The following is a 21200-nucleotide window of genomic DNA, read 5'->3' as shown; positions in this document are numbered from 1 at the left end:
AGCTACCAGCTATGCAAAATAAATTTCATTTTACAAAACCGGGAAATCTTTTGGAGGTTATTTACATGATCCAAAGCACTATGTATAATACATCCAGGTATAGCACAATAAAAACTGAATTAGGATATATAGTTTGGTACTGATACATCACTAAGTACTTCACTAAACACTTGGGAAAATACATTGGCCTACATCTAAATTATGAGTGCGACTGTTGTCCCCATGTGCCCTGCGATTGGCTGGCAACCAGTTCAGGGTGTACCCCACCTCCTGCATGATAGCTGGGATAAGCTTCAGCGCTGCCGTAACCCTCAATGGATGGACATCATTTGCTGCATGGACTATAAATTTAAAAATCCGTTCACAAATTTTAATGGTCTGCTCCCCACATACTGCCAGATTGTCGGACGTCAGATGCTAATCAGTCCTGGAACGCCAAGGAATACAAGATGCTGTGGCTGGGTTTGGCCAGTATTGCAACCAATGTACTTCATGCAATGGGATTCTATCCCAGCTAACTTGGGGGGGTACACCCTTCACCAACACATTTGGGCAATTTGTCTTCAACCTACCATGCATCTAATTCAGAGAAAAGCCCGGCAGACACCGGAGATAACCAGTGTGCTGCTCACGTTCACGGGGCTTGTCAAAACAAGGCCTCTCCCTTGTTTTCATGGGGAGCCTGATTAAGCTATGCCTACCTATAGGTGGTGTCACTTGTCCATAAGGTAGCCCTCTTGCCCATTGGCTGGCATCCCACTAGCTATGTGAAACTTCCCCTCATCAACTCCAATTGAAGAAACATTTTTTCAAGTGAGAAATGTGCTTGTTCTCGTCTCCCCCTCCACCCCATCCTCCTCATATCAGTTTCTACAATCCCTAACATTGTTAACAGTTTATCCATCCATTAGGTCCACTTCTCACTAGTGACGAGGTATGCCCTGGACTGATCACCAACCAAATGCAGAGCAGAGAAACAACCAATCACGCGTAAGGACAATCAGTAACACTTTGTCCAGTAACACTGTCTTAAGGGTGTGCCCCCCAAATGACTCCTGCACACACCTGCTTCCATAAGTGGCATGCCTTTTTTTAGTTGCTACCATGATTGATGTCATCAATGACTGACATGAACTGTTTTTCTTTATAATCAAGAACAAAATCGAATCAATATGGAATGTTAGACAAGATGACAAGTAGAAGACAGTTTATAAGTTTGAAGGACATGTCAACATCAAGCAAAGATTGTTTAGGACAAAGTCAGCCAAGGTTAAGTTAGTAACAACTGGTTGCGTTCCAAGAGCAAAAGGCTCTTTACAAGATTCAAGCCAAGAATTTATAGACACGACTCCAGAAAGATCAAATATACAGTACATACATTAAATTTGCATGTAACCTTTTGGCATTAGCCGGTATTGTGAAAAATAATTTATATATCTCAAACTGAAATGCAACCTGAGAGGTTGTGTCGTGCATTAATTGACAGTATTTTAGTAACAGTGACTACAAAATGGTAAGCACTTTCTCAACATGTCAAAGCCAACGCGGCTCTCCGACACAACGGCATTTCAAGCTACATACATTAGCCACACTGGGCCTCAGGATATCAGGGACCACCTCCTTCAGTCCACAATCTCACTGTACATTTTTAAAAGCCCACATTATAATCACTGAGAAGCAGAAGCATCATGTTTTCACGTGGATTCTTCTGCTTCTTTTCTAAATTTCATTCTCTGTCTCCTCACTTGGAGGTGCTGCTGCTCCCACAATTCCCTCCTGCTTTAGCACCACTATCACCTCTGGATCGTTGTCTTCGATCACCATTACTTCACTGACTGACTGCTCCTCGTCCTTGTCGTCAGTCTCCTCGTTCTCCTCAGTCTTCTGTGTGTCTTCAAAATTTTCCTCAAATGGCTCCTCTTCCTCGATCCACTGCGAGACATCAGACTGCACCTTTAGTTTAATTCCGCCTTCTTCCACTGTATGAGCTTCCTCCTCCCCCGCAGCTTCTTGAGTCTCAGCATCAGCATCGTCTCCATCTCCCTCGGACCTATTCGCCAAGCCGATGAGATCGTGCAGCTCGGGGGACATGTAGTAAGGCCTTCCAGGTGAGCCATCATTTCTCTCCAAGTCTTCACCTTTTCAGTGAGTACAGCGGAATTGGGTTTAAGGAAAATTAAGGGGAAAATAATGAAAATACATGCGAAAAAAAATGGTTAAAGGGGGTGAGAAAAAAACATAAGGAGAGTCAGAAACAGCATGAAACAAGAAACTAGTAGCTTTGTTGTTGGAATGAGACCATGGCAATAAAGAAGTACTCACAGAAGCAGAGGAAGAGCGTGTCCACACACATAGCATATACACTGAAGAAGCCATGGGCAATGAGGTAGGCTCCAATTGTCATCGTCTAATTGGAGGGGGGGAAAAAAATCTACATCAAGCATTTTGCACCACTGATACCATTATCAAAACCTATCAGTTAAAACAGTATTCAAACAAGCTGCATGAGCATTATGCAGTGCATTTTGGGTCTTGCAGGAGTAACGATTCGCATTATATTCTGACTTGAAAGGGTTTTCAATAAAGTAGTACGGTACATATTTCTTTGTTAGATACTACTAGCAAATAATGCATTATCATTTAGTTTTTATTATCAGTGGTGCTTAAATGACATTTAAGAATTCTTCAACACATACATGTTGTTTCTGTGGGGGAAACAAATGAAAAAAAAAGTCTTGTCAGCTTCCTTCGATTGTCCGTCCTTACACTCATAACTGAAAATTCTGTGAATGCTCTTTCTACAAAAGTCTCTCACCAGTATTGGTACCCAGTAGTAGTTCAAAGAAGGGGGACTGTACTCAACAGATTGCATTCTTCCAGTAAAAAAGAAGAAAGAGAAGACTCCTAAGCAGAAAAAAAGTAGAAGTGTACACATTACATTTACTGTAATTTTGTGAGAGATATCTTACCAATAATTCCAACAATGAGCAGTTTCCCAAGGAGCAACAGGAAGTCAGTCACTTTGTCCAAGACAGCCACCCTGTTTTCAAATAGGCACAATGCGTGAGAGTAAATTTCCTAATCCACGGTCTTAAAAGCATGGTTAAGAGCTTTTTCATTACTTTTTGAATATTTTTATAAAAATACTGTTGACAGAGGATTAATCTACTGGAAAAAGAGCATTTTAGAAGCCTCCATTGAGTGCAGAAGCTTGTAAAACATAATAAAGTATATAAACTATTGACATCCAACCTGACAATGTTCCTCAACAGAAGCATGAAGGCATCTTGAGCTGATGTGCAGAAATTTTTCCCATAGATGGCAATCTTCAGACAAAGTATCACAGTTTCAGTATAATGACGTCACTCGGGCTATCTGCACTTGCAGAAACTCACCATGATGTATGCATTTCTGTTCAGGAACTTGATGCATGTCTCCAGACACCAGAATAAACATTTCATGCAGTTCAGCAGGAATTTTGTGTACTTGTTTTGAGAACCTAGAGGATAATCACCAAGGAAGCATTAAGTTGCTATCACTAATTAAACTTGTCCATTGTGAAGAATGGATTGAGTGAGAATTCATTCCACAAAAAAATAAAAACAATTCAAACAATGGCCAACCTCAAAAAAGGAATAGTAGGGTATAAAATAAAATTTCCTTTTCTGCTAAGTAGTAGAATTGCGTTCAGTTTGGTACTTTATGTCAAGGCGCGAAAACATTTTGGGCGTTTTTTATTGGGGTGAAGTTTTTGCAGTCAGGAATCATGACTGCATATATGTCTACGAGTAAAGTCAAATATTCGAGTGTCACTAGTTGCTTTGATTACCTTGCATCTTGTGATCCAGGTACTCCAGAATTACCCTGATAATCTGGATAATTGACAAGATGAGTGAGCCAAATGCCACGGAACCCGTGTGATACCTGACAAGGATGAAGAGTTGTTGAAAAAAATACCTATAATTCTATAACTTGTAAGCCCATCAATTTCATGAATCAATTTTCCAACCTGATGGCACGTCGCAGGGAGGACAAGACAGGGTAGGCAGGCAAATCGTCGGGCTTTTTAAAGGCCCAGTAATATGAGGCAAAAGCACCAGCCAGGGTGACCTGTCCCAGAGCCGTCACAAAGTTGGTGCACCAGAAAAAGAGGAAGACGTTGTAAAACTGGAATACGATGAGGTATTTGTGGTACAGGGTCTCCCCGCCGTAGAAGGCAAAGATACACTCAGCATGAGGACACTCAGAAATCACACTGGAAGTGTTGAATGTCTGTAGAGGGACAACATGTGAACGTCATACAAGAAACATGAAGATGCTATGAGGCGCAGATTTAGTTTGTCACCTTGGGATCACAGGTTTTGAGAAGGTATTTTTGACACTCAGTGGGGGAGGACACTTTGTACACCTCCTTACTGGATGTGGCGAGATAACTGAATGGCAAAGATGTTAAGATGATGAAAACAGAGTGGACAAAGAATCGGGTCTTTGTATTTCTATTATTTCTCTGCATCATCCCTGATTATCAGCTCAAGGGAAAGGATACACTGCAGTGACCGCCCAGTAAGCTATTACCACTGACAGAAGGAAAAAAGTCAGCAGTGGGTAAAATAACGATGATGTCAGGTATCCAATAGCCCTGGAAAAAAAATAATAATAATGAATGCTCTGAAAAACAGGTGTGCGTAATATGGGGGGGAGGGAAGAGGTTGGCTGATTCCTACCTGCGTTTATCGATCGCTATTCCCAACTGGAATAAACGAAGGACACATTGAACCACTTTTATTTGTTCATTTATCTTATTTAAAATTTAAAAAATTACGTCTTTCACCCGTGCCGCTGTTACACATTATTCCAGCAAACTGAAAAAAAAGCCTATACTATGATCAATGGTTGTACATAATTCAAATGTGGTAAACTGGCGCAATTCTATTCTTCTCTAAAAGAAAATTATATAAAGTAAATTTTTTATTTTTTTTGTCAGTGTCGTCCCTGCGACATTGTCGATGGGCCCAATTTTAATTTTTATATTTTTAACTTATCAAGGTAAATTCCCTTCATGTGTGCCAGTGTCCATTAGCACAATTTGATAGGATTTTGGTTGCACTCCATTTTCAGCTTTTGTGCTAGTCAGAATCCTGATCACTTTTTGTTAAGTGAGGCCCCAAAACAGTCCAGCAATCAATTCAATGCCCTGAAAATGAAATGAAGTTAAATTCACAGCCAGGTTTTAGCGTATATTTAGGGTTTTACTTACATGATCAAACTAGTTTAATACTTTGACCTCGGCAAATTAAAAAGTCTTAAAAAAGTAAAATTTTGATGGACAAAATACTAACAGGTCGAATGCTAACATATACGAAGGCATCTTGAATAGAGAAAGCCCTAAGGCAGATTAATAATGACTTCTAATGTGCTCTGTGGTCAGGTACCGTTTTAACGATTAGCTCAAATGCTAACAAAACTGTTGGTATCCTGACACTTAACCCTAGTTTGTAAAGATTAGATGAGGATTAAGGATTTTTTTTTTTTTTACCATTTTATTGAAATCTAGCCCACATGTAATTTATTCAGAAATTTAAGACTGAAACCTTCAATCTTTGGTAGAAAAATGCACAGATGTTTCTTATTAGCTGAGATGGAAATGTTTAAACAGGAGGATGTTTGCTCGCGCCCTCAGAGCCTCTCATTTTGAAACTCATTTTCAAACTGAGAAAACATGATCACCCAAATTACTTAAAACTTCCCAGAAAACAAAAATGGCAAATTTCCACGATATAGTTTTCTATCATTATGAACTCTTATTCGCATGTTATTTTCAATGGTAAAACCATGGAACATTTTTAAATTTCTCAGGAACACATAAAATATCAATGAATTGAAAATGTTGCCATTTATGCAATTTGAAAATAAGTATTAAGTTGTGCAATACAATGTGAAATCGCAGTTTTGGTGGCCCTTTGCTAAATTCAGGTACCCTATTTCTGAGTACAAAAATTAGGAAAATCGAAGCAGTTTTTATAGCCTTAGTAACATGTTTACTTTGTCTTTGTTTTACAACCTTTTGAAAGTGCCATGCGACTAACTGGCAACCAATGTATTGTTTCGCAACCTTTTGAGGGTGCCCTGCGACTAACTGGCAACTAATTCAGGGTGAAGTCTGCTTTTCACCTGGAGTGATAGGTCACTTCAGAATACCTTTGAGCCTTTATTGGGTGCTAGCTGTCTGTTTTGGGTCAATTTCCCGTTACAACACACATGACCTGCAAGTGAGACCAAACATTTGGACACTGGGCAGCACATTTCGCTCCAGAAAACCTTGTCAGAAAGTAGATTTCATTGTAGGCTGCAAAATGAAAGAACCCTATGTTAGGTGTAGGAAATCTACCCTACAACAGAACAAAAGCCTCTTCAGTGTTTCACTGTAGGGACAGTGTTATTTTCTTTGTATGCTTAATTTTGCAAAAACCAGAGCTGCAATACTAAGGTCATCGAACAAGAGCTCCTCTCTGGCTGCGGCTAGACATTCAGTAGAGAAATGGTATAAAGACAATCGAGGACAAATGGCGAGTTTTGGTGGATTCCAACCCTCACTGGAAATGAATGCACCCTCTAGGACCTGGCCGAGGGTGTACAGCTTGTCCACAGAGCTCCTCTTGTATCTTCGACTTCGCGATGGACCCTCCTCTCCAACACCACTGAGTAGATGTTACGAGGGAAGGCAGAGGAGTGTGATCCCCCTGTAGTTGGAACACACCCTCTGCTCCCCATTCTTAAAAAGGGGTCTACCAACCCAGTCTGCCAAACAGAGGCACTGTCCCCAATGTCTACTCTATATTGCAGAGGCATGTCAACCAGGACAGCCCCACAACATCCAGAGTGTTCAGGAACTCGGGGCAAATCTCATCGACCTCCTGGGCTTTGCCACCAAGGAGATTTTCAACGACCTCAGTGACCTCAACCCCAGAGATCTGAGAGCCAACCTGAGACTCCTCACAGTAACCCTTGATCAGTGGAAAAGTGAAACACGTAAAATAGCGCCACTCAAATTGCGTGATCAAGAGTGGAGCTCGTTGAATGACCACTGACACAACCAGATGTTGATTGCTATGTTTTCTCTACAGCAGGACCATTATTATGTTATTCTGGTTATAAACATGCTTTAGTCAGGTTGGCGGTTAGACTTCAAACTATGACAAACACTATAGTGGAGGTATTCAAGTATTATTGTAGTGTTAAGTGGTATTGAAATAAATTGATTTCAGACACTGTCGTTTCTTCAACATCACCATCGCCCATTCTTACTATAAAGTATTACCTTGTGCACATTATTCTTCTTATTTCTTCATTGAAAACTACTAAGCATTGTGATCCTGTCTTAATATTGTGTATGTATTATGTGTATTTTGTGCATTATCTTTCTTTTTGCTGTAGTACAAGAATTAAACTAAGAGGCAGCCTGAAATTTATTGTAAATTTAACATTGAAGTTGACCTTGATGATGTCTGTTACAACACGAGATGTTCCTAAAACTTCCAATGCCTTATTTAGCAACATGAGTGGCGAACAAAATTAGGAAAAAGCTCTCAAGACTATAATGGTAATTACCATGAAACCAGAAAAAAATAATAACTCCCTAAAAGTAAAAACTGAGTATTAACATAGTATTGCTTAGTAGTTCCAAGACATGACTGGTCAACTTTGTGGAGTTGAATATAAAAATAGTGTCATAAAATTGCAGAAATGAGGCTAACCTGCTAGATTCTTTAATGAGGGCGACAGCAATTAGGATCCTCTTCCTGAGGAAGATGAGAAGCACGATGATGAGGAACTCCACACTGGCGAGGGTGATCGCTGCAAAAGTGGCAGGAATTAAAATAGACTCTTTTGTTCCAACCCCAATACCCATGAAGTTGGGACATTGTGTTGAAAAAAAAATAAAATTAAACATTAAATATCTTGTCTTTGTAGTGTATTTAATGAAATATAGGTTCAATATGATTTGCAAATCATTGTGTTCTATGTTCAAATTGATACTTTTAGTTCTTAGCAAATAATCATTAACTTTTAATTTAATGGCTCCGACAAGTTCCGAAAAAAAGATTGGAGATCATGGTCATGTTTACCGCTGTGTTGTATCACTTTTACACATTCAATAAACATTTGGGAACTGAAGACACTAAGTTTGGAAGCTTTGTAGGTGGAATTCTTTCACATTCTAGCTCGATGTACAGCTCCAGCTGTTCAACAGTCCAGAGTCTTGATTGTCTTGTTTTATGCTGCATAATGCACCATACATTTCCAATGGGAGACAACTCCGAACTGGACGCAGGCCAGTCTAGTACCCGCAATCTTTTACGACACAGCCACGCTGTTGCAACATGTACAGAATGTGGTTTTGCATTGTCTTGCTGAAGTCAGCAAGGGGATCCAATAAAAAGACATTGCTTGGATGGCAGCACGTTTCTCCAAAACCTCTATGTACCTTTCAGCCTTTGTGCTGCCTTTGCCATAGGCACTAACACAGCCCAATACCATCACAGGTTCTGGCTTTTGAACTTTAACGTCAATAACAGCTTGCATGGTTCATTTCCCCATTGTCCGGAGGACTCTTTTGATTATTTTCTCACTTACTCTTTGAATGACTGAGAAATTCAGGGAAGCTGCTTTTATACCCAGTCATGGCACCCAGACAGGTGTTGGATGAGCATTCCTCAACTTTCTCACTCTTTTTATGCCACCTGTCCCAGCATTTTTTGAATGTCTTGCAGCCATAAAAGTCCATTATTATTATAAGTTTATCAGTTTGAACATTAAATATCCTGTCATTGTAGTGTATTCAATTATAGGTTAATATAGGTTTAACTTGATTTGCAAATCAATGTATTATATTTTTATTTATGTTCAACACAATACCCCAACTTCATTGGAATTGAGGCTGTAGGTGAGTGTGTGTGCGGAGCATTTTTGAGCGTACTAAATCCCAGCCAGGTTTGTCTGATCTCAAGGTAGATCGAGATGTCGGTCTGCAGGCCCAGCTCGCTAATCTTCACATCAGAAGCAGGGTCTCCCATCAGATTTTTGTACTCAAGGTAACAATGTAAAGTGCCTAAGAACACACCCAATATTTAGTCCCTTTCAGTGTTTTCTGTGCTACTTAAAAATGTAACCATGATAACTGAGGTGCATATGCTGTTTGAAGCCACATTCTCTACAGGGGAGGTGTAAGGAGATTTTTACCGTATGCTACGACAACAAGGACAAGGATAATCATGACCCACACCATGATGCCTGCCAAGAAGCGCAGCATGACTATGAATAGCCAGCTGATGAGCATGGCTACCAGCAGACCTCTAAAGGTGGAAGAGCAAAATGAACAAATATGAGGGTCAAGGTAAACCACGTGAGCAATGAAAAATGCAGTCCAATGGAATTTCTCTTGTTTATAATTAATGTTCTTACATCATTATATAATGCCACGACTGAGTGTAGTCCTCAAAGATTTTCATAGCCAAATGGCGAGCTTCAAGAACGATGTTGGAACCCCTGTGAAAAAAGCAAATTTTAATGGAATTACATTTTAAAACTGGTTGCAAAATATATATATAGTAGATTTAGTACAAAATTCCTTAGTTTCTTGCAAACTGACCACTTTGGAAAGAGGCACATTGCTAGGCGAGGCATTGACTACACTTTTACACTACACAGTTCAGCTATTGGCATCAGCATATGATAGGGGTTGCAGCAATTTATCGATTATTCGGCATGTCGACTTCACTACCCTGCATCCACCATGAGAGTGTGACATAGGCGTGTGGTTTTGTAATTTGGATTAACAACCCCGTTTTGTGTACTCTCAGCAAGAGAGCTATGGTGGCTCAATTTGTATGAATAGTTTACAAAAAACAAGACTGGATTCGAGGTCACTTGCTAAATGTGCAAGCCAATCCTGAAATATAAAGCCACAGTCTTAATGCACCCTTCTCTGAAAAGGCTAATGCTAACAGTAGCTGACGAGGTGTAACCACCACCAAACGCTCTCCAGTGTTTAACAGTAAAGAGCCAACATACTGTAATGTCTGCTTACACAATGACACTGAGGAAACACATGGTCATTATCAAAATGAGAAACTATCAAATTGCCATCTGGTCTCTATTTTCTTTATAAAACAGTATGCCCCGAAGCACTTTTTCTTCGTCTTTTTTTTAAACATACTTTAATTTCACCAAAATCATTTACGAAATTCTCATCACAGTGTCCAGACACAGGACCATGCTGAACAGACGCTTTACCGCTCCCCAATATCTGCAATAATTGGAATCAGCCGTGAGTGATTTCTGTAGCAAAATATGGATGTTCTAGATTGTAGAACATTTGACAGCCTAGTTTTATACTATTCTTAGTCTACTGTAGTTTGTTACATGACTTTCTGTCATAGTTGTACAAATTCCAAACAGACGCTTTACCACTCCCCAATATCTGCAATAATTGGAATCAGCCGTGAGTGATTTCTGTAGCAAAATATGGATGTTCTAGATTGTAGAACATTTGACAGCCTAGTTTTATACTATTCTTAGTCTACTGTAGTTTATTACATGACTTTCTGTCATAGTTGTACAAATTCCAATTCTACCTGGGACAAACATGAATGTGATTGGATGAATGTGTCAGGGGTTAGGTGAAGGACTTTTGCCATTTGGAGCAGACACATGGAGATTGCGAAAGCCTTTACACAGCATTATTTTTTTATTTTTTACATTGACATGCTCAGCGACTTGAGAAAGTGTCATCTGCATCAACCATTAAGTGACGTCAACTCGATTATTACCAAATTTGCATCGACAACAAAAAAATCTCAAGTCGTTCAAATGCTAGCAAGTGCTAATTTAAAAACCTTGATTGGGACTCACTGGGTTGCATCAAGTACAGCTTTGGCTTTCACAGTATCTCCCTTGCCAGTGTCAATAAGGGTCTTATTGCCCACCATTACGACGCCACCCTTTTGTGTTGACAGATATGGAAGACAGCGGCGCGTGACTGCAAAAGGGCCGGATAGCACAAATTGTTATTTTGATAAATTGTTACGTGACAACTTGTTTTAGCATTCCTAAAATGAGACATGCCCTCTCACTTACAGGCTCTGCTGGGCATAAGCATGGAGGGGCACACGCCCCTCTTCCAGATCTCGGATGTGGATTCAGTCTGAATGGAAAAAAAAAATTGAATTTGAAATGGGTGAATTTTGAAAATGTATTTACAGAATTAGTTTTTTCAAAAATTTCAAAACCGTGTGGAAATACTGAGAAAAGCATGACATAGAAGCTACTACTAGGTATCATGCAAATGTACATACAGTTGAAGCCAGATGTTTCCGTACACTGCCCAAAAACATACATTTCATTGTGAAATCAGACTAAACCTCAGGTCAGTCAAATTATTTTGTTTAATGTCACAATCATGAAAAAGAAAATTTCTTGAGAATTTTATATTATTCTTGTGGAGGTCATACATTTACATATATTTCCTTTGTATTGAGAGTATTGATTAGCATTTCCTTTGAACAGCATGACTTGGGTCCAGCGTTTTGGGTAACCTTCCACAAGCTTCTGACAGTACTTTCCTGGAATCCTGGCCCATTCTTCCTGACAGAACTGCTGTAACATTCAGGTTGTTTGGTCACCTTGCTCAGACACGCCTTTTCAGATCTGCACACAAATTTTCGATGGAATTCAGAGCCGGGCTTTATGATGGTCACTCCAAGACATTGACTTTGTTATCCTCAAGCCACTTTTTAACCATTTTGGCAATAGTCCATTTGTGAGACACATTTTGCAGCCAAGCTTTAGCTTCCTGGCTGATGTCTTGAGATGTTGTCCTAATATCTTCATTTAATGTTCTTTCATCGTTATGCAATCTATTTTATGAAGAGCTCCAGTTCCTGCTGCAGCTAAACAGCGTCACAACATGATGCTGCCACATCTATCCTTCACAGTTGGGATGGTGTTCTCAGGTCTACTATACAAGCTTTGCACTTTTTTTCTCCAAATGTAACATTTGCCATTATGGCCAACAGCGCCTCTTTAGTTTCATCAGACCACGGACATGTCTCCAAAAGTTTTTCTTTTTTTTCATTAGGAGTAATGGCTTCATTCTCTGTGAGTGGCCTTTCAGCCCATGTCGGTGCAGGACTCGTTTCACAGTGAATAATGACACCTTCTCAACAGGTTCATTCAGCATCCTCACAGGGTCTTTAACTTTTGTTCTGGGGTTGATTCGCACATTTCGGACCAAAGCACGTTCATCTCTGGGACACAGAGCCCATATCCCTCCTGAGCGGTGTAATGGCTGGACATTCCCATGTTTATACTTGCGTATAATTGAACAGATGAAAGTGGCACCTTCAAGCATCTGGAAATTGTACCCAAGGATGAGCCAGACTTGTGGAGCTCCATGATTCTTTCTCTGATTCTCTGTCTGATTTATTTTGATTTTCCCATGATTTCAAAAAAGGAAGCAGAGTGTTTGAGGTGTGGCCTTAAATACATCCCCAGGTGTTCCGTCAGTAAACCTATCAGGAACTTCCAAAGCCATGCCCCTCATCATCTGGGCTTCCCCATTCTTTAAAGACATAATACTTTTTGAGTATGCAAACGTTTGACCTCTAAGAAAATGTAAAATTCTTTTAAGCAATTCTCATTGTGGCATTTAACAAAATTAATAATTTTGGTGATCTGACTAACAGGAGAGGTTTAGTCTGACGTGACTTCAGACAGGAAGACAAAAAGATTTAACTTGTGTTTTTGCACAGTGTATGTTAACATCAGCTGCAACTGTAAAAGCTCGATGATTTAGTGGTGACTACACGCTAAGACATGATACTTCTAATCTCATTTACGTGATCACAAATTCTTCGATTTGTTGACAACAAAAAACTGATAAAATTGTGCTGATCATCCCAAACAAATCACACTTTGTTCTTTCACCAAGAATGAACCAAGTAAGAATTTCTTTGGAAATTGTAACACAATGGAAATGTAATACACAAGGAATATGTTGCACTACACAATTTTCAAGTGAATGTTGTACCAGAGACAATTTTTCCTTGCAATACTTTTGGTAATAGATACGGTCTTCTCTACTCGTCTTGACTTTGTCCAGGGTGAGATGTTTGTGGGGACATTTTCTAACACATATCTGGAACAGGAGACATAATGGTTAGAAAGCCATTCTAAATATCCAAAAACAAGTCTCTCATAGCTGACCTGTGTGGTGGGACACTGGAGCTCAACTAGCACTAACGGACTGGCACACTTCAGGATATTGAAATAAAACAGAAAAGGCTTCCTCCTATATGAAAAGAGAGGACATCAACATACATCCATTATTTGACTGCTACATTACATTCTGCTATTACTGCTCAATGACTCACTCCTGGGGTGTTCCTTTTTGCCCACAGAAGTTCCCTCTGCTGTCGGTGGGATAAAGAATTTTTCGGGGATCACCCTGGGACCAGGCTTTAGGGAAAGATAATTACAATAATTATTCTGAAGTCGAACATATAGAAACATCCACTGGTAAGGTGTGTTCATTCCAACAGATGGATCACACTTTACTGCTCACATTGGGATCTAAAGCAAGTCATCGCGAGAATTTCAGCAATCTCGCCTATTTGTGATTGACACTGATGGCAGACGTATACATTTAACAAAATGTTTATTATGGGGTATGGGTTCAGCAGCTGATCAGTGCCCTAAATCCCAGGTACTGAAAGTCCTTGAATAAACAACCGGTGGACTGTGTTCAGGATCCAGGGTAAAACTTGTGCCAAACAAATCATACAAGTGAATAGCTGTGCCAGTCCCTGATGAGACAAGCCGAAAGTTGCAGCAACAGCTTTGCAGTGGTGTAGAACTGTACTGCATAAAGAGCTGTTTGTATCATGATATCTTGCTTACCTTATGTAGTTACATGTCAATACATTAAGCACAAGTCAGTGTGTTTTTACACAACTGAAAACATCCACAACTGGAAATTTGAATCCATAAAAATGTAGAACCTGTGATACAGTATTGCATTACTTTCCACTGCATTACAGTGCATCTGTTTTGCACTGAATATGAACTGTGATTATAAACTGTGGAAGTAAGTTGAAATATGGCAGCAGGAATCATAGGAAAAAGGAAAGACAGGCACATTAGGGTTTAGCCAACATCAAATCTCACATCAATAACTCGTCAATCTTACCGAGAACTCCCACACCAAAGTAGCCTATCAAAGCAATGATGAAGAGCAAACAGCAGAAAATATCCGTGCATCCCCTGAGAACAAGTGAGAATGTCCTGAACAGTTATTTTTGAACAAAAATCCAGAACCACTGATCGAAATTGACATTATACCTGTTGTCAAGCGGCCCCTTGAAGTTTGGGTCGAAGGTCCTAACTTCTCCTAAAATTGAAAGAAAACACACTCACTGTCTCTTGTTTACACTGGAAAGTGCGTTTGTGCACTTCCAATTCAAAATTTGAAACACTGTGATAATAGTTACTTTTAATTGCCAATAGGTGTGAATGTGAGTGGTAATGTTTTCTTTCTGTGTCCTATGACTGACTGAGTCTTGAACACAATACATTTGCACACCCGCGATTGGTCACTAATCTGCGTGGGTTGCAGTTCATGTATTTCATTTACAAAATTTAAATCATATTCATACTAAATACATGCGGGCTTTTGACCAAAGTCATCAGGGTTTTGGTCACAATTTTCAAATGATGTATATTATTGTGGGCAAGAAAATGTTTTTTATATTTGAAAAGTATTCTCTTGACAATTCCTTTCTGTTGTTGTACTCTGGCAACTCCAACTACCGGAGACAAATTCCTTGTGTTTATGACAGACTGTACTTGGCAACTAAAGATGACTCTGATTGTGATGAAATTAATTAGTTCCATGGCCATGCTTTTATTTAAAAAAATATGAATCTCAAAACATATTTCCCCATCAAAATGAATGGAAAGCCAAGCCAAAAGTCTCACACCCAAACAAAATCAAGTTTCATTTGCGTAAATGTCTGGATGTCTATCTGCACAGAACAGCTAGTATAAGTCGAATTATTATTTTTTTTTTTTTTTGGGGGGGGTGGCTGACCAAACTTTGGAAAGTAACCTTCTGTATTTTGAGACCTTAGGGCTGATCTTGCCATTGTGTCGGCATGTTATCCATCCATCTATCCATTTTCTGAGCCGGTTATCCTCACGAGGGTCGCGGGAGTGCTGGAGCCTATCCCAGCTGTCAACAGGAAGGAGGCAGGATACACCCTGAATTGGTTGCCAGCCAATCGCAGGGCACAGAGGAACAACCAGAACTGTGAGGCCAACACTTTACAGCTGATCCACCGTGCCTGGTTTATTATTATTATTATTATTATTATTAAAACACACCCTATCTTGGTATACGATACTTCACGAAGACATTTCAGATCATATCAGATATGCTGGACAAAAATTGACCAATTTTCTAAAACACAAAAACTTTTTTTTTCTAATTTGAGGAAAAATTCATATCTCTTGTTCATGGCTTTTAATTGTTTTAAACACCCAGAATGCATTATTATATATAATTTAGTATTTTGTATTAATTGTTTGCCCCTGTGGCTATACATAGAGCGTGTCATTCTTTATTTTAGAGTAACTTTTCAAGTAAACATCAACTTGTAGTGGCAAAGCACAGCCTCTTTTTAAAGTATATTTACACAGTACATTAGCTAAAGTACTGCTTGTTATCAAGTAAGTAGAGCCTCCTGCTGCCATACAGAACTCGTTCCTCAAGTATGGGGTAGCAAGTCAAAGCAAAAACTCAATAACTACATAATCCAGGTCACTCGTTTCTCGGGGTATGACGTATGGATGATATTTACAGCAAATAAAGGGGTTTCTTTGCTGCCAAACTGTCATGCCCCCCCAGCAGCACAGAAAAACGCTCCCTTGGTAGTCCCCATACTAATTTCACCAGACCAGTGCCATGGCAACATCTAACACAGGGGTCACCAATGCGGTGCCCGTGGGCGAATGGTAGTCCGCGAGGATCATATAAGGCGCCCGCGAGGTATGTTCTAAAAATACCATAGGCCACAAATTGTTACTATTATTTGTGCTTTAAATTCTGGATCTGCCTTGCTTGTGTGAATTAATTTTTTAAAATACCTGTAATGTCTTTTTCTACAATAAATTAAAACAAAAATATTTTATGTACATGTAATGAGCTGTGTCTGAAATTTGCCGCAAACAGGTCACGTAGCCCTTCATAGGATTGCTGCTCACGAAGTAGCCCTCAGCCTCAAAAAGGTTGCTGAGCCCTGATCTAACGTCTTCACCAAAGCACACAAGTGACATCAGTCAGCCTTCTGTGCCACGCATGTCTAAGTCGCAATGAAAGCAGCAGCACGATTCAACTCTAACAACTTTTGTTGAAAAAAAAAAAAAAGTAATCACGATTCTGACTATCCCACCTTTCACAAGATTGCACATTATCTGCCACAAATTTTAATGTACCAGTACTCGTAGACACAAAAATAAATGCACAGCTGTACCTCGTTTTTTGAACTGCAACATTGTGTCATCAGTCCTCTTCAACCTACTGACTTGAACGATGTCGCACTTCCTTCTTGTACTGTGTTGGGCAGGTGTTTCAATTTGTGTGTTTCATGTGTGAGGCCTCACTTCTAGAACCTCACACTCTTCACTTATCGTCCTTTCACTGCCACATAAGCACACGCAGTACCTTCTCCTATGATGGATATGCCCAGGGAATTTTGACATAAAAAGTAGTGCTGAGGCAAGGACTTTGCCTTACCTGCTTCCTGAAAGAAACAAAGGTCTTTATGAAGTCATGCGATGGATGATTGGTCACAAAGCAAAAAAAAAGTTATTTACTCAGATGTTGTCATGTCAAGGCCACTAACTTATCATAATAACACCGGTGACTTTTTGCTCTCATCATATAGGTGTGATGATGATCTTGTGTACGTTGATGATGATTAGCTCACCTCACACATCCGTTTCGCACAAGTGACACTCAACCCCTTTTCACAAACTTCTCTTTATCACCTTCATGTAAAAAAGAGTTCACATAAATTATCTTGAAGTCAAAGCTTTGCAGTGTTTTAAATAATAAGCACATGGTATTCCTACAACAACTCTCAAGTATATAATAAACTACCTACACAAGAACAAAGACTCTTGGGGACTAAGAGTTTTATTATGAATGTTTGAAGGATATTGACCTCCTACATGTTGATTTTGCCCTTCCTTGAAGCGTCACCTTATCGTAGTGGAGGGGTTTGTGTCCCAATGATCCTTGGAGCTAAGTAGCCTGGGGCGCCATTGGTCGGGTCACCCATGGCAAACAGGTCTTAGGATAAAGCACGGCTCCATAAACTCCTATGACAAATATCTTGGGGTCTTGTTCCAGAGTGAGGGAAGAATGGAGGGGAGATCGACAGGCGGATCCGTGCAGCGTCTCCAGTGATGCGGACTTTATATCGGGACATTGTGGTAAAGAAGGAGCTAAGTCGAAATGAAGCTCTGTTTACCGGTCACCTATGGTTACAAGCAGTGAGTCATGACCGAAAGAACAAGATCCGGGATACAAGCGACCAAAATGAGTTTCCACCGCAGGGTGTCCAGGCTCTCCCTTAAGAGACATGGTGAGAACCACCATCAGGTCATCAGGGAGGGGCTCCGATTAGAGCCACTGCTCCAGATAAGGTGGCTGGTGCATCTGTTTTCGTAAAAGTGAATAAATTGAGTACTAAGGCTTGTGACGACTTTATGAGATATGGATACCAGGCAAATATGCCCACCACCTGAAGGCTCCTGTCATGGGGAGACAAAAGGTCACAACCCTGAATGCCCCCATGATTGGCAGGGGGTTGAGGAAGTAAATACTATGTTCGAAATGAGGCATTGTGCTGAGGTGTGTGTACCCCCGACCCCACAGCACTGGCAGCACCCTGTAAACCATTTCTCAGTATATTCCTGCCATGAGAGCCACCATACCTGATTTCACATTTACGTAGTCAGTGTTATAATCTTAAGGCATACGACATCATTTTCACATCACTGCTGTGGCACATATGATTCTGATCTTTTAACGTTGTTGAGCGCTCCGCTTACTGTATTCACGTAATAAGTTCTGCCTATTAGTTTAGTCTTATAGCCCTCAAATGTTTTAATGAGGCAGTGTCCATTTTCTCTTCACTGAAGGGAATGAACACAGCATTTTTTTCAGTCTTTAATTCGAAATACCATTCGTCTCACTTGCAATTAAAGCTTTAGGAACAGATAACTCTTTGCCTTAATCGAGCAATTAGTCAATAATAGATTTGCAGTGGGAACCACGACAAAATACCCTTGTATCTGTGTATGCCTAAAAGGCTGCATGCATGTGTGAGATTGACATTATTTCACTCTTTGTATCTTCATCCTAACTATTCCAGACCACAAAGAAAGCAATTGACCCCTCCGTACAGGGCACTTAACCACGCCTCCTGAAGTGACGTCACGCCACGTGCGCTGACGTAAGACAAACAGTAAAAATGGCAAATACAATACAATACAATAGATTCTTAACTGAGAGAGACGCCATGCTTCTGATTTCATTCAATCATTCACACGTAGCAATGTTATGCTAGCGAAGAACGTCTCATTCATTTATACGAGATGTGTATTGAAAATCAAATATAGGGCATATCTTCGTGCAAACACAGTCTGGTTAAGCTTCGGCCGCGAGCCGGCAAGAAAGCGACACGTTTGTGCAGTCCGATCACCGCTAAATATCGCTCAACAAAGAATAAGTGTGTCAATCGTTCACACGTAGCAATGTTATGCTAGCGAAGAACTTCGAATTCATTTATACGAGACGTGTATTAAAAATCAAATTCAGAGCATATCTTCGTGCAAACGCAGTCTGGTTAAGCTTCGGCCGCGAGCCAGCAAGAAAGCGACACGTTTGTGCAGTCCGATCACCGCTAAATATCGCTCAACAAAGAATAAGTGTGTCAATCGTTCACACGTAGCAATGTTATGCTAGCGAAGAACTTCGAATTCATTTATACGAGACTTGTATTGAAAATCAAATATAAGGCATACCTTTGTGCAAACATATGTGTTCCAGTTGATATTAGATGGATTTAGTTGATGATGCGGTCTTCCACAAAGTTTGATCCATCGAAGGCATTTTTCGTACTGGGTCTTCGGTTTTGGAAAGGGTACGAATCGAACTCCACCAACTAGCCTTTCAGGATACCTGTCCTCACTATTACAAAGTCCCTGACTACACCTCTTAACCATATTTTTTGTTAAATCACCCTAATACGCGATAAAACGCTAACAAAACCTATACTGGACCATGCAATGTTGTTCATATCTCTGGCCTCTGATTGGTCAGTGACGCAGATTGCGCAATATCCACGGAGGGGTCAATTAAGTGGAGCCTGACAGTCTTCTCCCTCCTCTCAAGAGTGAGAACAGGACCTATCAGTCTACTTGTAGTATCAGCTGATACAGGCCATTTCAATGGATACAGTACTGAAATGTTTTTTTTATCTTTCAATGTTTTGCTTTTTTTCTATGGCTTAAAACACCTGATAGAGAACAAGATTAGTGTGAATAAATATTTTTAAAAGGTTGAAAATGTTTAAAAGTTTTCACATCTTTTCCAAACTTACCACCAGTGCTTGATCATGGTGACATTAGCAAGTGAGTTGCTTTCATGCGCTGAAAGGAATTAGTGTGCTTCCAACTTCCAAATCCATTGCCTAAGGCTTGAAAGAAAGAAAAAAACTGTTTCTGGAGCAAAGAGAGCATGTCCCAGGCTCCATTGTACTCCTCAGAGTTAACCCTGCCGCCATGCCGCTCTCTCTCTTGCTCACCTCTACAGCACAAAAGACTAATCTGAGAGAGACAGTTTGAAGAGAAATGATCAAGATCATGGCCAACTCTCTTAGAGCTGCGGAAATCCACAGCTCAGGTGGGAGAAACTGTCCACAATACACGTACACAACTGCACTCAACAAATCTGGTCTTAAGTCAACAAGAGCAAGAAGAAAGCCAATGTTCAAAGACAAGTGTAAGAAGTCTTGTTTGCAGTTTGCTACAATACAAAATGAGGAACACGGCAGACGCGGAAGAAAGTGCTTTAGTCAGATGAGAACAAAATTGAATTTAAGGCTTAAACGCAAAGTGCTGTGTGAAGAAAAACTAATTACGCTGAATGCATCATCCTCAGTGTGAAACATGGAGGTGGTGATATCAAGCTGTGGGGATGCTTCCCTTAAGCAGGGACACGGCAGCTGGTCTGAGTTGATGTGAAGATGGATGGGTAAATACAGGTGAAGACTATTTTATTTATTTTAGATATTTATTTTATTGCGCTTTCATTATTTGCTTAAATATGACCTTGTACATTTAATCAACAGATAAAGTGTTGCCCATTTGCTAATCAGACAAGGATGTCTTGTGGAGCCGGTGGTTGTCCGCAGAAAACCGGCTGGCGCCATCCTCCCATCCCAGGTGTTGCCGTGGAGATGAACGACATAAGATTAAAGAGCGGAAAGTTACAATCCCAGCCCAGGACCAGACCTTGGGGCAGCCACTTTTACCATAGACACATACATATAAAAACCTTGTGTTACTGGGCAGCTTTTGTCTTCTTCTTTGGCTATCCTGCCAGAAGACACATGCCTCGTGTGCGGCAGATACCTAGATAAGACCAGGACGTCTGTATTGCACATTCCTTTCTAATAAATCCATTTGCTGTTAACCTTTTCTAATCATTGGTCAGGTCTTCCTCGACTCGTGAACACGCGTAGGGTCCAAACTCGCAAATCCTTACACAGGGAAATCCTGGAGGCTGCAAAAGGCTAATACAAATTATTAATATCCGTCTGTGGCGGCTAATTTAACCAGCCAATGATTATCCAGGGCAACGACCCACTCCCTCGTCTCAGACCTACCATAAGGACAGCCTCGTTCGCCATTTTGAGTGTGGAAAGCCTGGGGATATCCCCGTTGTTCAAGCAGTACCCGATGCACGAAACAACGCTGTACTCGGGTTATAGCAGGACAATGCTAACCACATTGTCTGTGCTTTTCACGACTCACATTCAGCCTAAATCGAACTGATTTGAGAACGCCATGTCACT

General features: G+C 40.3%; 1 protein-coding gene across 4 annotated transcripts; it reads right to left on the bottom strand.

Moving 5' to 3' along the window:
• Positions 1 to 1192: 1192 nt before the first annotated feature.
• On the bottom strand, positions 1193 to 21150 carry LOC133505912 (choline transporter-like protein 2). Of its 4 annotated transcripts, none has more exons than XM_061829458.1 (24): positions 21012 to 21150; positions 17043 to 17103; positions 16587 to 16856; positions 14398 to 14446; positions 14246 to 14319; positions 13431 to 13515; positions 13264 to 13348; positions 13088 to 13195; positions 11137 to 11203; positions 10912 to 11038; positions 9463 to 9546; positions 9241 to 9353; positions 8978 to 9109; positions 7755 to 7854; positions 4547 to 4639; positions 4346 to 4433; positions 4010 to 4272; positions 3830 to 3924; positions 3396 to 3499; positions 3253 to 3326; positions 2970 to 3040; positions 2816 to 2904; positions 2323 to 2407; positions 1193 to 2138 (listed from the first exon to the last, which is right to left on the bottom strand). In XM_061829458.1, the coding sequence occupies exons 3-24, from the start codon at positions 16606 to 16608 to the stop codon at positions 1720 to 1722; spliced, it is 2427 nt and encodes an 808-aa protein (XP_061685442.1). In that variant the 5' UTR covers positions 16609 to 16856; positions 17043 to 17103; positions 21012 to 21150; the 3' UTR covers positions 1193 to 1719. The 4 variants fall into 4 exon arrangements, with proteins under 4 accessions (XP_061685442.1, XP_061685441.1, XP_061685443.1 ...); XM_061829457.1 differs by lacking the exon at positions 21012 to 21150 and adding an exon at positions 19725 to 19898; XM_061829459.1 differs by lacking the exon at positions 21012 to 21150 and adding an exon at positions 19147 to 19411.
• Positions 21151 to 21200: the final 50 nt, after the last annotated feature.

Source organism: Syngnathoides biaculeatus, chromosome 9 (genome assembly GCF_019802595.1).
Source record: "Syngnathoides biaculeatus isolate LvHL_M chromosome 9, ASM1980259v1, whole genome shotgun sequence".
NCBI classification, from domain to species: Eukaryota; Metazoa; Chordata; class Actinopteri; order Syngnathiformes; family Syngnathidae; genus Syngnathoides; species Syngnathoides biaculeatus.
Note: the sequence above shows the minus strand (reverse complement) of the source record. Positions and strands in the feature narration are given on the sequence as shown.

Excerpts from the sequence above, each read along its gene's own strand:
- LOC133505912 (XM_061829458.1), bottom strand. The coding sequence starts at position 16,608 with ATGTTGCAGTTCAAAAAACGAG. Across the intron at positions 13,196-13,263 it reads TCCAGTGTCCCACCACACAG|ATATGTGTTAGAAAATGTCC; the intron begins GTCAGCTATGAG and ends CTCCTGTTCCAG. Across the intron at positions 4,434-4,546 it reads TACTGGGCGGTCACTGCAGT|TTATCTCGCCACATCCAGTA; the intron begins GTATCCTTTCCC and ends TTTGCCATTCAG.